The 18761-nt window shown below is 38.6% G+C and overlaps 1 protein-coding gene across 3 annotated transcripts in view; it reads left to right on the top strand.

Annotated features, from left to right (window-relative positions):
* TAOK3 (TAO kinase 3) overlaps positions 1 to 18761 on the top strand; it is a 182738-nt gene that overhangs the window by 117995 nt on the left and 45982 nt on the right. For all 3 annotated transcript variants that reach the window (XM_047827793.1, XM_047827794.1, XM_047827795.1), the window contains exons 10-13: positions 5743 to 5836; positions 6870 to 6951; positions 14278 to 14445; positions 17122 to 17328. In XM_047827793.1, the coding sequence (XP_047683749.1) occupies positions 5743 to 5836; positions 6870 to 6951; positions 14278 to 14445; positions 17122 to 17328 (551 nt within the window). The remainder of the gene's footprint in view (positions 1 to 5742; positions 5837 to 6869; positions 6952 to 14277; positions 14446 to 17121; positions 17329 to 18761) is intronic.

Below are 18761 nucleotides of genomic sequence, written 5' to 3'. Positions count from 1 at the left end.
ATGTATTATATTGCCAGTGCAATAGACCATTCAAGTACCTTTTTGACAGCTTTGCTATATATCTCCTTAGCATTAATCTTGTTAATGCATATATAAAAGAAGAGTATTTTTTTACATGAAGAAAAAAAAAGACCAAATTGCTGCATATAAAACTGGAAGCTAATGATTTTTCCAAGTTTTCTGTATGTTTGCAATACTTTAAATTGTACTTTTAATATTGAAATTACCTTGAAACTTGTGGATAATGTTGTATACCCTTTCCTTATGACATTACTTCTATAATACTGCATTTTTTTTTCAAAGCTCCCTAATTTGTAATTTAAATTGCTAGGGTAACATCACAAAGGAGGAAGATGATAATGTTACCGGCACTGTCCCTTTTTCCTGGATCAAGCTCTACAGTTCCATAGTGGTGAAGCCTATTCTATAAATTATCTTTTGCTAAATTAACTTTCCACTGAGAGAACTAGTTACATGCAAGAATCTTCTGAAAACCTTGGACACTGAAATTGGCCAGTCAGCAAAAATTTTATTTTTCAAGATTATTTCAAGAGAAGTTAATATGATGTTCATTTGTTTAACCTACAGATGCTTAACTTAGTTTACCTATAGAGGTTATGATAGAAGCTGGCAAATGGTCCATTAGCCTTGTCAGGGCATTTATTGTGCTCAGAAATGAATTCTCCAGGAAAACAAAACAAAACCCAAAAACATGTCTTTATGTAGGTTTTTTGCCTGGACTTTTCTTCTTCCATGTTAGCCACTCATTGTTTATCTGTTAATAAATGAATGTTGTGATGGCTGTTAGGGGAAGGCAGGCATATTTACTCTTCTGAAGCTGTTGCTGCTGCTTTTTTTTTTTTAATTTTAAAGTTTATTTATTTAGTTAAGTTTATCCATTTTTAAGTAATCTTCACACCCAGTGTCGGGCTTGAACTCACAACTTTGAGATCGAGAGCCACAGACTCCTCTGACCAAGCCAGCCAGGACCCCTCCCACCTTTTTTTTTTTTTTTAAATCCCAGTACAATCTATCATAAAATGCACCAGGTTGTCAAAAAGACACTGAGACCTAGTGAAAATAACACATTTCTTGGATTCTTACAAGGTGGGTTGAAATCCCAATTTAGCCACTTACTATGTGACTTAGTTTCATTATTCAGACTAGCTGAACCTCAGTTTATTTAGTTGGAAAATAATGCTTGGAATGATCACGCTTACCTTGCCGAGCTATCGTGAGAATTACGACCGACAGCAATGAGTGCCTGACATGTAGTAGGGATTCAGTAAGTGGTAGTAACTATTGTTATCACTAATTATTATGTTTTTCAGGCACATTGGTTTGTAAGAAACCTGTTGCCACAAAAACTTGACCATTGTCTTTAAATAGAAATCACTATTTTTTTTCTTTTAGTTAATACACCTTTTTTAGGATTGCACCCTCCTCCCTTCTTTTGAGAAGATATGAATTACATATCACAAGGTGGCTTCAAAAGCACTCCTAATTCCTATTTTGCTGCTTATGTGGAAGATCGTATGCAGACTATTACATTCTATAGTAAGGGGTTGACAAACTTTCTGTAGAGGACCAGATAATAAGTGTTTTAGGCTTTGCAGACCATACATTCTCTGTCATAACAACTCAACTCTGCTGTTGAGCATAATAACAGCCATAGACAATATGTTTATAAATGAACGTGGCTGTAGTTCAATAAAACTACATAAACAGGCTTCTAGGTGAATCTGGCCCGCAGGCCATAGTTTCCCAACCCTTGCTCTATAGTATGCTGGCTTAGCAATGAATCCTGTCACCATGGCCCAGAGGATTTATGTAGCACATCTAGCAAAGGACTTGAGCATAGCTGAGGCCATTTGAAACTAGTATTTAGCAAATGCTTCTCAGACCGTAGAACTATGTTGTGTGTTTAGAGTACCTGTGGTCATGTGCTTCTAACTACTAAAGCTATTCTACCATTGTGTGGCTGGCTGTTGTCTTGTGTCGTTCACAGTGGAGTGTTGGCTACTTATGGCCTCACCATTCCCTCTTCGTTTCCAAGCTACTGCCTTTCTTGTCACTGTTGAATTGGGTTTTGCTGTTGTTTTTTGTTCCTTCATCCTCTTTCCAAATTCCTGTTCTTTCTTTAGTCCCCCTTCCTGGCTGTTTCTCCTGTGCAATTCAGTGTTCTTCTTAGCAGCTTGAATTTTATATCTTTTGCCATTTAGTGAGAAGGTTCCTATCCTTCTGGCAGTGAATGAAGCCATCACATAGCGTCTGATGGAAGCCCCAAGACTTAGTCGCTCCTCAGTCATTTTTGTGACTTCTTGCTGCCCAAGATTATTTGCTTACAAAGTTTCTTCCTTGCTTTAATTTTCCTTACCTTCATTTATTTATTCTATGGGTATTTTTGAACCACCAAAAATAGATACCAGGTGCTATGCTTAGCAGTGGGAATGCGAAGATGAATATAGTAGGCATTGTCCTTGTCCTCATGAAGCTTAGCAGAAAGGACCCACATTACGTAAAGAATTACACAAATAATTATGGTTGTGGTCCATAGTAGAAAGGAAAAACATAATTTGCAGTAACAGAATCTAATAGTCTGAGAAGTCAGAGAAGGCTTCCCTGAGGAAGTGCTTACAAGCATATAATAATCCCTGAATAAATATTTATGAAATGAATGCAAAATGCAGTTATATTTAAGGTGAAGTCTGAAAGGTTGGCAACAATTAACCAGATAAAGTTGAGGGAATGAAAGTGAGAGGGGAGTCCAGACAGAGGAGGCAGTATGTGTGAAAGGTTCTAAAATTGGTTCTCTCAGTGAAGCAAAAGAAGAGGGTGGAGGCATTACTTCTCAGAATGAAATGCTAGAGGTCGCCAGGGTCATGTTTGTTTAATTTTTTTAATGTTTGTTTATTTTTGAGAGAGACAGAGAACAAACAGGGGAGGGGCAGAGAGAGAGAGAGAGAGAGAGAGAGAGAGAGAGAGAGAGAGAGACAAAGAATCCAAGGCAGGCTCCAGGCTCCAAGCTGTCAGTACAGAGCCTGACATGGGGCTTGAACTCACAAACTGTGAGATCATGACCTGAGCTGAAGTCAGATGCTTCACCGACTGAGCCACTTAGGCACCTCATCTACGGTCATGTTGATAAAGGTAAACTGGCTATGGTTTAAGGATCCGGACTTTGTCCTAAGAATGATGGGAAATCATTGATGGTTACACGATGAGTTCCTAGTTCCACCTGACTTTAAATACTTGAAGTTGGCAGAAGGCCAAGCTTTCCAGCGTGTCCCTGCTGAAAAACAAAAAAAATAAACCTGAATCTAAACCTGAACTCTTGTACATTTGAAACAGATACAAATCCATTTGTCCACATGACAACTTTTTTTTTTTAATGTTTGTTTATTTTTGAGAGAGAGAGACAAACCATGAGCGGGGGAGGGGCAGAGAGTGAGGGAGAAGCAGAATCTGAAACAGGCTCCAGCCTCTGAGCTGTCAGCACAGAGCCCAACACAGGGCTGGAATCCACAAACCATGAGATCATGACCTGAGCTGAAGCTGGACGCTTCACCGACTGAGCCACCTAGGCGCCTCCACACTATAACTTCCAGATTTCTACTTATTATCAGTGCATGCCCCTGTAATACTAGTATCTATTTCATGAGTGTATAGTATCCTGTTGAGAGGTTAAGAAAAAATATTTGTAGAATAGTAGACTGCCACATTTTAAAGGTATCAGAGAACATTTAGTCAAGACTGTAAGAGGCCCCTCCAAAGTATCATGAATGAATAACCATAGTTGTCTTCTGTGGGAATACTGTCAATGGCTTAAAGTTCACTACTCTTTTTTTTTTTTAACGTTTATTTTTGAGACAGAGAGAGAGCAGTCGAGCAAGTGGGGGAGGGGCAGAAAGAGAGGAGACAGAATCTAAAGAGAGATAGCCAGAGATAGCCAAATTGAGACGAATGCATTTGTAGGACAAGTCCAGTCTTAACACACCTGGCCTTTAATGTTTGTTTATTTTTGAGAGAAAGAAAGAGGCAGAATGTGAGCAGGGGAGGGGCAGAGAGAGAGAGGGAGACACAGAATCCGAAGCAGGTTCCAGGCTCTGAGCTGTCAGCACAGAACGCAATGCAAGGCTCAAACTCACATAAAGCAAGATCATGACCTGAGCCGAAGTCCTAAGTCCTACTCTTAACCCACTGAGCCACGTAGGCGCCCCCTAAAGTTTACTGCTCTTAACATTGTTCTTTCCAAATTTGGGGGGGAGGGGTTGCTTTCTTTTGTTTTCTCACCCTGGCTTTTTACAAGTTCATCCTTCTGTGAGTGAAAATGTCTTTCATATTACTTCTGCCCTAAGTTCTTGCTTCTTAGAATTGCAAAGAATAAGCCCTGTTTTCCATTTTAAAAGAGGTTGATAGAAGAATCTTTGCTTAAAAACCAAGTTACTCTGATAAAACCTGAGAATTAGATTATGAATTACAAGGGGGAACTGTGTAAGGAATCCATTAGGATAAGCACAGTAGAATGAGATTGTGATTTATCTTCTAGGGCATAATAACTAGTAACTAATATAAAATTAAGTGCTCAGAACTAGAACATTGTTTCTTTCCTTTGGTCAACAAACTGAGCACCTTATATGTGAATAACATTTTATTACATGTTGCTTGAGGAATAAATAAAAGCTAAAGAGTATTAGGGTTATAAGATCTTCCTCTTAGAGCTAATGATTTTTTTGTTTCTTGAGAGAAAAGATTTGTATGTTTATGTCAGCACAGGCCAAGTAGGCAGTATACTAAAACAGAGCTATAGAAATTCCCAAAAAGAGACCATGATGGGCTAGGTTGGAATAAATCTATTAACAAATACCTAATTGCACTGAGTTTCTCTTTAAAGGGGGTGAATCTTGGGGCACCTGGATGGCACAGTCAGGCGTCCAACTCTTGACCTTGGCTGGGGTCATGATCTCATGGTTGGTGGGTTTTGGCCCCACATCGGGCTCTGCGCTGATGGTGTGGAGCCTGCTTGGGATTCGGCCTCTGCTTCTTTGTGACCCTCCCCTGCTTGTGTTTTCTTTTTTTTTTTCCTCTCTCTCTCTCTCTCTCTCTCTCTCTCTCTCTCTCAAAATAAATAAATAAACTTAAAATTTTTTAAATAGATAAATAAAAATAAAAGGGAGTGAACCAAACCTTCCTTATTATTTATCTTCCCCTTCCTCCCGTATCCCGTCACCACCACCACCTGTATCATTTATTTGGCCCGGATGAGCCTTCAAACAGTGTTTATTGAATTGAATTATTTTATCTCACATGCTACATGTTAGTAATGCTTAAGATGTTCCATTATGTAATAATACTTCTCATTCTATTTTTCTGTGCCACATGGGTTTCATTTCCAATAAATACATATTTTTAAACCAATATACATAACACGAAGATGTTCATACCTGTTGTGGAAACACAAGCCAAGACCAGCCTTTTGAAGATACGTGAAAAAGAAAGAAATTTTTCTTTGTCTTTTTTGAAATGGGCTTTTTAGGAGCTTTGCCAGTGTACATTAAGATGACCAGCAGCTTCTTCTGAAGGACTGTCCTGGGCTGACCTTAGAGATTCAAATAAGTGGATTATGTCGCATGATGACAGTAATGAGCCGTTGATTTAGCAGCAAAGCTTTGCCCACAGATCCTTATTTCTCTATCTGCCTGATTTCTTTCAAGAAGTACTTTATCGTTTCTTTTCTTTCAGCGGAACGGAAGCCCCCCCTTTTCAACATGAATGCCATGAGTGCCTTATACCACATTGCCCAGAATGACTCCCCAACGCTACAGTCTAATGAATGGTAAGACTCTGCTCTCATTTTAAATCTCTAAGGAAATCACCATATGTATTTGGCACGCATTAAATTACATTTTAAACATCTGACCTAGAAACCATGTCATTCCTTCATTGTATGTTAGAGGAAGTGCAGTGGTGCTTTACCGGCGTGAACTGGTGATACACGCACACACACACACACACATTTTTATGTATTTATTTCTCACTGTCGCTTGTACTGTGTTCTTAAACTGCGTGTAGGAACTGAAATTCTATAGGGAACATACCCTGTTATCTTCCTAATAAGTCTTGTCTTTTAAATCCTGACAGTCTCGTATTGATCATCTTAGCTCTTATCACTTCTCAGCAGAGATAAAGTACCTTCTCTGATGTCATTATTTTTCCACTTGTCATTTCTTTTATTATATGTCTATTTAAATATGTTGAACATACACTATCAGACCATACACTATCAGAAGATGTATCATTCCATATAGAAAATTATGACACTTTGATAACTGTTTGGGCCACAAGAGTTATAGAAGAAGGACAGTTTTAAAGAGACTGGACAAAATGGGATTCTCAAGAGAAGAACGTTTTTTCATCCAGAAGGCATATTCCGAAGTTCTCTTCCCTTATGCTTCAAATTTTCCTACCTGGTTATAGGTGGTGGGTGTTGGAGAGGTTGCCAACTGGCCATGAAGAATATAGACTTGAGATTTAGGAGAGTTGTTATCTTGGGAAAGAAAAATGTGCATAAAACTATAATATGTGTAAATAATAGTATTTTTCATTTTCTTATATAAATTATGTTTTGACCTTGCTTATATATTAAGATATGTTTATGTGTTGACTAACTTTAAATTTTCCACATTCATTATCCAAATATGAATGCTTAGATACTATAAACTTGAAAATGGTCCACTTCTAATATTCCCTATATTTTATTAAAAAGCTCTTAAAATGTAAAATTTTCCCTTGAGTGAGAATTATTTTAAGTAATCAGTGTATTCCACAGACCCTCATTTTCTTTTCTGTCAATGTATTTGCACATGCAGGACAGATTCCTTTAGGAGATTTGTTGATTACTGCTTGCAGAAAATACCTCAGGAAAGGCCAACGTCAGCGGAACTATTACGGGTAATTTTTCAAATTTGTATTTGAGAAGGGGGATTTGAAGTCATGTTGTAGTGGAATATGGTAAATCATTCCTATGGCGCCTCATCATGACAAACTAGATTAGAACATGCCGCCTTGTCATTTATCCAGAGATAACAGCAAGGCATAGAAACGGCAAGATTATCACAATGGATGTGCTGTACATTCCCCTGGGTAGTCTTTTCCCAATCTTTTCCATCCTCTCTGCTTCCCCCTCCCTCTTTTTGCCTTATGACAAAGAGTATTTCTCTTTGCTCTGGTCATCACTTGGATGTTCCTGTGACTAATATCTGCATGCACTTTAATACGGTGCTCTCAGGACAGTCTGCCAATGGTCCACATGCCAACCCTGGGATTTTCAGTTAGGTTGTTGACAAATCATCAGGCAGTGAAGATACACAATAAATATACAAAGCATACATTTATATCGCCTTACATCATACATGTTGGTGACAAGAGTATCATGTTAACTTTATTCATTTGATTTAAGCATCGTGGTTTTGAGCATCTCTTCATGTAACATTTTATTATAAGCTTTATATGTAGGTTCCCTCAATATCAGTGAAGTATGTGGAGACTTTTACAATATAAAGATCTTTTATTTGGTACAGACTGGGCCAGATTTATTTAACCTCGTTCTGGACGTATATTTTTCAACTCTTTTGTTGGCTGGTTGGTTTTAAGGAAAACTCAGAAAGATTATATTGCCTAAATTTGAAAGCTTAAAACTGTCAGCTGCCTTTAGAATTGAAGAGCACCTTGTGTAGGTCACAAATTCTTGGTTTATGTTTTCTTCTTCTTACAACTCTGTAAACATTATTTTCTCTGGCTGTAAGTGTTTCTGAAGAGGTAGATCTGAAGGCAGCTAATTTTTCCATGGAAAATTAAGTGTTTTCATCTTGTAAATAGCAGCCCACAGGAACACGGTGGCAGAAACAATAGGACAAAGGACTCCCATTCCCTTTGGTGTAGAGCCATCATGCGTTCTAGACATGTGCTCTACTCTGTGTGTCTCAGCAACAGCTCCACATGTCTTCAGGGAAAAATGACAACCAGAACAAAACACCAGATAACCCAAGATAAAGTAACATCTTTATTACTTTGAAGTAGGTGAAGATTAAAAAAAAGGGGGGGGGACATAGAAAGCCCTACCATAAAGGGGAAAAAAAGGATAATTTGGGGCTGTATTAAAATTAAGGGGGCGAAGAAAAATAAAAAATATTAAAAAAAAAAAAAACTAAGGGGGAGAAGCACCTCAAAGAAGAAGATACTACAAGGATTCAAAGACAAATTTTAGGGCACAGACAACAAAAGGATATAAAAAGCAAGTGGGCAGAGGTAAGAAAAGACACAGAAGAGAAAAATTAAGACACAGAATCATCCATGGGGGAGGGGAAGGAAAAAAAAAAAAAAGAGGTTAGAATGGGAGAGAGCCAAAGCATAAGAGACTGTTAAAAACTGAGAACAAACTGAGGGTTGATGGGGGGTGGGAGGGAGGAGAGGGTGGGTGATGGGTATTGAGGAGGGCACCTTTTGGGATGAGCACTGGGTGTTGTATGGAAACCAATTTGTCAATAAATTTCATAAAAAAAAAAAAAAGACACAGAATCATAAGCAATAAACAAATGTAATAAACCAATCCATTTAGGGTATTTCCAAGGATAGAAAGTTGTAGGGAAATAAAAGTTAAATGCAAGGGAAAAAATTCTAAAGATGATTATAATGAAGATGGCATCTGTGGAAGACAGGAGATCTAATTATATGCCAACCTATTACTCCTGAAGAAGGAAGCAAAACACATCTAGCAGAAGATACTTAAAGATATACCTGAAGAAAACTTTATTGGAAATAACTGTTTGGATCTTTATTTGACTTGATTTCATCTTAATTTGATTTGGTGGGCCAAATCAAACAAGCCCACCATTTACTCAACAGTTACTGATTGTCTACTACATGCCCAAGCACTGTTCCAAACACTAACAAGTAAATATATGATAAAGTAAATATATATCAGTTGGTAGTAAATTCTTTGCAGAAAAAATAAAGCTGGAGCAGGAGCTGGTGGTTTGTTTGTTTGTTTGTTTTAATTAACTCTACCCACAACATGGGGCTCAAGCACATACCCCCAAATTAAAGAGTTGCATGTTCTTCCAACTAAGCCAGCCAGGTGCCCCAGGACCTAATGTTTGGGTGGGGTTTTTTCCCCCCTAAATTTATCTATTTTGAGAAAGAGAAAGAGAGATGCTGGGAGGGGCAGAGAGAGAGGGAGAGAAAGAGAATCCCAAGCAGGCTCCTCACTGTCAGCAGAGTCAGATGTGAGGCTCAAACTCATGAAACATGAGATTATGACCTGAGCTGAAGTCAGACATTTAACTGACTGAGCCACGCAAGTGTCTCAGGAGCTAACTTTTTAGATGAGGAGTTAAGGAAGGCCTTACTAGAGAGGTGACTTTTAAGCAGAGGCCTGAAGAAAGACACTATGGAACTGATTTGCAGTAACCTGATAAAATTCCTTGAACTCCAAGGGTAAAGAAAGACTTATACAAATAGGTTGAAAAAAATATTTGGGGGTGGATCTTTGTCCTCACTAAGGTGCTCTTCAGTTATAAATGCAGCTTAGATTTTCAAGCCTTACAGATTGGATCAATTTTTTTTTCTTAATAGCTTTTTAAACAATGGCTCAATAGCAAAAATCCAGCCAATCTAGTGATAAAACAAGAAAGAAAGAAAGAAAGAAAGAAAGAAAGAAAGAAAGAAAGAAAGAAAGAAAGAAAAGAAAGAAAGAAAGGGAGGAAAGGAAAAAGGAAGAAAGAATAAATTAGGAACTGAAGAAACTGGTACAAGGACTGGCAGCAAACACTGAATTTAAATTGGCCCCAGAACTTTTTATATATTTCTTTTGCTTGGTTAAAGGGACTACATTCTTCGGGGCTCCTGGGTGGCTCAGTGTCCGACTTCGGCTCGGGTCATGATCTCATGGTTTGTGAGTTCGAGCCCGGCTCAGTTCGTGTCTGGCTGTGCTGACAGCTCAGAGCCTGGAGCCTGCTTCAGATTCTATGTCTACCCCTGTCTCTGCCCCTCCCCTGCTCAGGCTCTGTGTCTCTCTGTCTCTCAATAATAAATAAATGTTAAAAAAAAAAAAAAAAGTTATTTTTAAAAAAGGGACTACATTCTTCATTGGTAGGTAATACGAATTTAGGAAGACAGAGTGAGAAAAGTAAATCTTCTTCCTATTCTGAGCCCCTCTCTAGAGGCAGCAACCACTATCACCAATCTTGTGCATATTTTTCTAGAGATATTTTATGCATATGGAAGTAAATATTCTTATTTTATTTTTGCACCAGTGGGAGCTAGCTCTAAACATTGTTCTAACTTGATTGTCTGTTTTACTTTATAGTATGTTTTGGGTACCTCATTCTTATGAGTGGCTCTGTAACATTAGAACGACCATGCTTTTTTTAACCAACTTCTTTATGGGGTTTGCGATCTTTTGCTATTACAAACTGCTGCAGTGAGTTTGTGTACATGTGTCATCGTGTACTGTATATGGATATCTAAAGAATAAAATCATGGAAGTGGAATTGCTAATCAGAGGGAATATAGATTTTAAATTTAAACGGATACTGACAAATCGTCCTCCAAAGAAGTTGTACCAATTTATAGTCTCACTAACAAAGATGAGGACCATCAAATTTTCAACTTGGCTCTCAGATCAGTGAAAAACTCATAGTTTTAATTTGTATTTCTCATTATGAGCTAAGTTGATGCATCTTTCATACGTTGAAAAGCCATTGGTTTCCTTTTCTGTAAATTCTTTGTGATCTTTACCCATTTGTCTGATCATTGGGCTTTATTATTATTATTAATTTGTAGTAGGTCTTGCAAATATTTTTTCCCTATTCCTTTTTTGGTGTTGTTTATGGTGGGCTTCTTTTGAGAGGTGATATAAAAATTTGTTGTAAGGAAGTCAACTTCCCCCCACCTCAGTTGGCTATCTTATTCCTAAATATTCTTAATCCATTTTTTCTTCACATTTTCTTCCTGACATTAAAACGTCACCTTCACATTGAATCCATTTCAATATAGAACCAAGGTAAAATCATTTATATGGTTAAAGAGCAGAATGTAAATGCTATAGGCACTGACAGTGTAAAAATACTAATGTAACTAGAACAACCTAGGGGTAGGAAAGAAAGATAAGTGTACTAATTTTCCTCTTTTTCAGAGTAGCTGGTCGATAATTCTTAAGTTGAAATGCATAATTTAAAAAAAAGTAATTCTAATCTCTGTCATCTTTTTTTTTTTATTTCCTTAACTTTAGAGGATTTTTTAAGAACTGGTAACTATTGGTGAAGAAATTATAACTGAAGTTAAGCAATTACTTCATTGTTTTCTAATTCTGCTACATTTAAGTATACCTTAATTTCACAGATTTTCTTAAAATTAGCATGCATAATCTTCCCATGTAAAATTGTTTCTAGATATCCATTATCCTGTGTGAGAACATGTAAAATAACATTCTTTATTTACTTCTGGATGATGGAATTTGGGATGTTTTTCTTTTACTGTCTTTTATGCATTTTTCTGTATTTAAACGTTTCAAGGAAATATACTTTCAAGAACAATGAAATCATTCTTTTTAAAGGATCTGGGGACCTTTTAGTTGTAAGGGTGTCAAGAGTAATGGACTTTGGAGAGCAGGAGGAGATGGGGTTGCAGGCAGAGAGAACATGAGCAAAGGTATACAGGTATGAAACACATGTCATGAGTCAATAACTATCTAGACTGTACTATATGCATTGGATGGGAAAGAGGTCTAGGAGTGACTAGATTTGAGCCTACAATTATAACCATGAACCTGGCTGTAAAAGGCTAGACTTCATCATCAAGGCATGTTTTTTTGTTTGTTTGTTTTTTGAGAGAGTGAAAGATCGAGCATGAGCAGAGGAGGGGCAGGGAGAGAGAGGGAGAGACAGAATCCCAAGCAGACCTCTGCCGGCAGCGCAGAGCCTGACTGGAGGCTCCAACTCACGAACGGTGAGATGACCTGAGCAGAGATCAAGAGTCAGATGCTTAGCCCATTGAGCCACCCAGGTGCCCCTGGAGGCATGTTTTGAAGACTTTGAGTATATCAGTTTTAAAAGGCTTGAACGGGTTAAGGGCTTAATTACCTTGTGCAACAAGTGCCGGACATTGAGAAAGAAGATGTTACGAGCAGAGTCCAGAGCTGTAAGCAGCTCACCAATGTCATCATGGATCCAGGCTCTTTCTATCTTCCTACTTTATCATCTTCAGCAGGTGGTTTTTATCTTCTTGGTCACAAAATGGCTCCTGCATCTCTAGGAAAAGTCTTTATCCCAAGAGGAGAAAGAAGGAAGGGCAGAGGGGAAAACACCCTTTCTTCAGGTGCCTTGCCTTTTTCTTCTAGAAAACAAAACTGCCCTCAGAGACTTCTGTGCCTAGACAGCGTCTCATTTGCCAGAACTCTGTCATATCGTTATTTTTTAAGTATAAAAAAGGCTGGAGTTCAAGCAACCCTTTTGCTTTCTAGTGTTCACAGTAGATGAAGGCAAGGAAAAGAGGTTGGAATGGGAGATAAATGGGACACCAGTGTCTGTTACAATGAGTGACACAATCAAACCCATGTTTTAGAAAGATGATAGTGGTGATAGCCCACCGGAAAACGAACACCAAATGAGCAAAGCTGAGTTGTAGCCCTAGCTCTTGCAGTAGCTAGCTGTGTAAGTCACCTAACCCCTCTGTGCCTGAATTTTCACACCTTGAAAATGAAAGGGCTTCTAACACCTATTCCTGTTCTAAAATTCACTGATTCTAAATACTAGCTTGAAGTTTACTCAAAACCGATTTGCTCTTGTATAATTGCAAGCAGTAGAGGAACAAAATAATTTACTTTCTCCCTTTCACTCTCATCTCGAAATATGCGGGCTACTCTTGCTTCTGGGAATGGTGTTTCATTTTCAGAAAGGACTCTTGGCAGAGGAAGAGATGTTTTATAAAAGCAAGAGCAAAAGCCACAGTTCCCCTGACAGCAAAGTCGGGGTGAAGAACCACAGGACATGTACGTGTTTTTCTCACAATGGCCCTACTTCTCTTTTATACCTGTTTAACTTAGGAAGAAATGAAATCCGTTCCATCATCTAGGGCCTAGCACATTATATCCCCTTTACCCAATATCTTCAAATTACAATTTCGCATAAGTGAATTTTCCGTGTAACTGAAACTTTTCCTTGAAAAAAACAAAACTTCCTCCCCCCACTTTTGATCATTTTCTGTGTAATCTCGTCAGAATCCATGATGTACTTTTCTGCCTTCTTAAAGAAAGCATAATGAACGTAATTTCACTTCTTGACGGCTCAGAACCAGTAGTGTTTCGTCAACTCGTGGCATATAAAAGGACTGCCTGAGGAGCATTTTCCCCTTTGCAAAATAGCCCACAAACCTTTGTTCATTTTTATGTGGTTGGTTGGTAGGTGTGTTAGTCGTGGAATTTCTCTCTTTTTATTGTCAGGCTGCCCAAGAACTTTCAAAGACCGTTCTTTTTTACAACAAACAACCCTAGTTCTAACAGCTCTCCCTCCTCTATTCTCCCACTTTTATTCCCTCTTTCCAAACTGCTGCAGACTGAGAAACCAGGAAACCATAATATGTGTAAAGATCGCTGATAATATTGAAAGTGAGGGCTGTTTATACCAGGAAAATTTTATGGACTTTGGGGTAGTTCTTTTCACTCTTCAGAGGCCCTTTTCCCTTATTTCTGGTTGTGCAGTTCTGTAAAGGGAAAATGAAGCTGCCAGAATTATGACCTCTAAGTAAAGCTGCCATATTTTCACGCATATACTCTTCACGACCACCAAAATAGAAAACAAAATACACACAGTCGTTTAAAAGGGGTATTGTGGAGTGGGTAGGAGAATTGAGGCAGATTATAACAATAATATTCTTGAACTCTACATCACTTCTACTTATTACATAGCTTCAGACTTGAAAGTTACAAGCGTCCAAAGTACTAGTCATTATCGGTTACATGTTAAAGTAAATCTCAAGAATTCTCAAGTAGACTCCAGGACAAAGTCCACAAAATGGGGCTTGAGGAAGAAGAGAAAAGCGTAGTTATCTCTTTATAAGATTTATACAAATTGAGAGGTTGTGCGAAATGAAAGTCATATCTTGTTATTTCCGCAAAATCAACAGACCTGGTTATGTCTGTTTAGCTTTATAATGTAAATCTTGTGCCCCCAAATCTGTTTTCTCACTATCAGTTTCTGTTTTTTCTCCTCCCTCAATCAGCATGATTTTGTTCGACGAGACCGGCCACTACGTGTCCTGATTGACCTCATACAGAGGACAAAAGATGCTGTTCGTGAATTAGATAACCTACAGTACCGAAAAATGAAAAAAATCCTTTTCCAAGAGACACGAAATGGACCCTTGAATGAGTCACAGGAGGATGAAGAAGTAGGTCCAGTTTATTATAGCAGGCGCTCTAAGAGTGGGAAAGTTTTGGACTGGGCACTTGGTAAACCACTTTAGGCGATAAAAATGTAATCGCTGCCCCGTGCCTCAAGAAACATGCAGAATTGCAAAAGAGACATTCGTAAAATAAGTCTTAAATAAGACAAAATATGAAAAACGTTACCGAGATATGTCACCATGCAAGGGTCATAGTGGGGAGAAAATAAGCCTGCTGGGGAGAATTAGTGAAGGTTGTATGAAGGACACGACATGGGTGGTTTTTGAGAGACAGGCATAGGGCATTTTAGACTCAGGAAAGTGCTGTACTTTAGGGAGATTATCCTGGCAACAGAGTGTAAGATGGGCTTGAATGTGTTACATTCTGTAGACTAGTCCATGCAAGAGGCAATAAGGGCAATGCTGGTGGTGGGGGAGGGGGAAGGAAGACTTTTGAGAAACACTGTAAAGGTAGATTAGAAAATACAGTGCTTCTCACTGAAAGTGACTGTGACAGATGAGGAGGAGTTTGAGGTGACTCTGAACATTTTAGCCTGGGTGAATAGACTATGGCAATACCAAGAACAGAGAAGAAGAACCAAGGAGAAAGAATGGATTTAGGGTGATTTCAGTTTGGTGATGTTGAGTTTAAGGTCCCAGCATCATATGCTGCTGACCTAGTATACAGATGAAGTTTTCAAAGGAGAGGTGACTTTCTGGTTTCTCATCAGATAACTTAAGAAGGATTTATTGAAGCAAGGGTAAGGACAGTTGGGATGCCTGAATAGTGACGTCCGGCAGTTGGTTGGGAAATTCAAACCCAGAACATAAGAAAGAGGTCTAGGTAAAGGGTGCTTAGCTGGGGGTCAAGAGCATTATAATAATAATGAATGACAAGAGAGCCGTGCCAGATAAGAGACCCTAAGGAACAGACATCACAGGTGTTCTGAGAGTCCACAACTTCAAGCAGCCAGTGTTTCGGATGCCACAGAGAGGTCATGTTAGACAAGGACCAAAAACCAACCAACCAACAAACAAACAAACAAAAAACACGTTAACTGGGTTTTACAAGTAAGGCATTCTTGATGACCTTCATAAGAGCAGTTTTACAGGAATAGTTAGGATGAATAATAGAGAACTGTGGGTTTGTAGAATAAATGGGAAGGGGGAAAGTAGAAACAGGGAAAGCTGGTTATGTTAAGATTCATAAATTTGGCTGAGAGAGAAAAGTGACAAAGGGCAGTATGTAGAGAGGTATGCGAGCATGGGGCAGGCGTCTTCATGTTTACAGGCAGAGTGGAAGAAGTCAGGACAGAGGCATGGAAATTAGAAGAAACAGACATAGTTAAAGAAGCAGGATCTCAGGAAGTGCATGAGATAGCAGGAATATTAAAGCCTTGAACAAAAAGAAAGGACTCCTCGGGCGCCTGGTTGGCTCAGTCGGTTAAGCATCTGACTCTTGAGTTCAGCTCAGGTCATGGTCTCGTGTTCGTGAGACTGAGCCCCATGTCAGACTTTGCACTGACAGTGTGGAGCCTGCTTGGGATTCTCTCTCTCTGCCTCTCCCTCATGCACGCATGCACGCTCACTCTTGCTGTCTCTCAAATGGATAGGTAAACTAAAAAAAAAAAAAATCTTCTTCCTTTAAAACTAGATAGAAAAGAGGAAAGAAATGAACAATGAATTTTATTTTACCTTTTTGATGTGAAAGAAAAAATAACAATTATAAAAATGAAATTCAGAAAACTGAATTGGACTATAAAATCTCTTGATTGCACATATACCAATGTTCCCCTTTAATTGGGAAAATAAATCTATTAAACATGTAATGTGTTATCTACCATATTAAATTACCCAAATTACCTATGCTAGTGATTCCTTATATTGCCATGGCTAAGTAACAGTTCATTAAAGTTAGATACACACAGTATGACTCTTTGAAAATAGGATTTTTTTTGGAACTAAGGTGCTCTAATTATATTATTTAATCTTATATCAAAAGATATCCCACTGTGATGAGTAAATTATATGTGCTGATTATTTTACCACTTCTCAAATAGTAGTCTTTGGAATAGCAGTGATGAATACCAGTATTATTTAACAGATATATTTAATAAGATTACAGAGGTAAGCACGATAGAATTGCTTGAGGGAGGCAGAATTTAATTACCTATCCATGACAGTAGAAATAGTATCCCTGCTTAGGCATGAAGTTATTCAATAGTGATTTGCCAAGGAGTATATTGCTTGTCGATTCTCTGGAAACTCTTTCCACTCTTAGTTTCCAAAGACCAACTCCCTATTTGTAAATATGTACGGTCTTTATCTAGCACCTTGATTGTCCCTGAAAGTCTCTTACAAACCTGGCCTGATTTCTGCTTGCTGATTAGCCATACAATAATATGATCATTGCATCTGACAGGGGAAAGCCCTGGGATAGCAGCATTTGGGGCCTTATGACCCATGTCCATAATGGCCCCTGAGGAAGGCATAGAAGTGAATTTGAGATGTCTGAAAATGGTGGGGGGAGTAGTGGAGTCACTGCATAAAAAGTTTATCTTGGCAGATTTGGCAGAAAAGCAACTTGGCACTGCAGAATTGAGTGTGCTTAATAGCTTAGTCAATGAATTGGGACTTTATCTCTAGTCATTTTTTTTTAACCCCCATGCCCCATTTTTATAGGACAGCGAACATGGAACCAGCCTGATCAGGGAAATGGACAGCCTGGGCAGCAATCATTCCATCCCAAGTGTGTCTGTGAGTACAGGCAGCCAGAGCAGCAGTGTGAACAGCATGCAGGAGGTCATGGAGGAGAACAGCTCTGAGCCTGTCTTGATGCACGATGATGAAAGCCCAGTCAATTCCAGTTCCTCTGTTGTGCCCAAGAAGGTAGGTTTCGGTTCTGTGGTACCCTCCGCAGCTCTAGGCTTTACCAATCGTAGTGAAGCCAGCTCAGGCCGCTTAGCATCCAGACATGTCAGTGTTCTCTTTCTACAACTGAAATATGGGACTAGACCAAGCCCTTGATAGTTCTCTTACAGTAAAAAGGTAATAAAGGACTCTGCAAGCTATAGCTGGGCCTATTTTCTTCATCTTCCTCTTGCTGCTCTGATGTCTACCATCATCAATAAATAAAAATAAATAAATCCATAGCCTCCAAGTCAAAGAAATTGATAAAATCCTCTCTAAACCAATAACTTTAATGCCGTACATCTTTTTAAAAAAATTTTTAATGTTTATTTATTGTTGAAGGAGAGAGAGAGCATGAACGACGGAGGAGCAGAGAGAGGGAGACACAGAATCCAAAGCATGCTCCAGGCTCTGAGCCATCAGCACAGAGCCTAATGCAGGGCTCGAACTCACAAGCCGTGAGATCACGGCCTGACCCAAAGTCAGACGCTCAACGGACTGGCCCACCCAGGGGCCCCTAAAACTGCAAATCTTAACAGCTTTCTGAGTATAATCCATTGGTTGTACCCTTTCAGAAGTATGCTCACGGAAGTTTGTTTCTTGGGGCGCCTGGGTGACTCAGCCTGTTGAGCGTCCACCTCTTCATTTTGACTTGGGTCATGATCCCAGGGTCATGGGATAGAGCTCCACGCTCAACATGGAGCCTGCTTGAGATTCTCTGTCTCTCCCACTGCCTCTCTCCCCTGATCGCACCCTCCCTCTCTCTCTATATAAAAATTAAAAAAAAAAAAAAAAGTTTTTTAATAAATATGTTTCTTAATGTATATTCCCAAGATACCATTTGTTTTAGATACAGTTTCTATTCTTTTCTGTTGTTCTCAGATTTATTTCTAATTCTAAAACTAGTTCTGTCAGCTGAAATATTCTGACTTTTCAGTGAATAATTCTGTTTTTGTATTTTTACTTTTCCAATTAAAGATTCTCATTTCATACAGGATTATCATGTTTCATAAGTTGAAGCACTTCATAAAAAAAAAAAACATAAAGTTCCTTTCGGAGCATTTTCTATGAGTGTTTCACAGAATTACCAATAATTCTTTGGACCGAGTCCCAAAAATGTTTTGTGTGACTTTAGGTAAATAGTCCATAGTGTAGAATTATAAAAAAGAATCCTTTTTTATTTTTCCTTGTAAGGTGTGTATGTACTTATTTTAATAAATCTCAATAATTACACCCTAATTCCAGTGTACTTAGACTTCAATTGGTGCATTTTCCTGGGAAGGAAAAGGAAATTGAACAGGTAAGGATGAAGGGCAGGAGAAAATACATTGGTCCCTGGTCGTAAGTAGTAAAAGGATACACATCTATTTTCTAAACTGATTAACTTGGGGCGCCTGGGTGGCTCAGTCAGT

This window comes from Prionailurus viverrinus, chromosome D3 (genome assembly GCF_022837055.1).
Source record: "Prionailurus viverrinus isolate Anna chromosome D3, UM_Priviv_1.0, whole genome shotgun sequence".
In the NCBI taxonomy this organism is placed as follows: Eukaryota; Metazoa; Chordata; class Mammalia; order Carnivora; family Felidae; genus Prionailurus; species Prionailurus viverrinus.
Note: the sequence above shows the minus strand (reverse complement) of the source record. Positions and strands in the feature narration are given on the sequence as shown.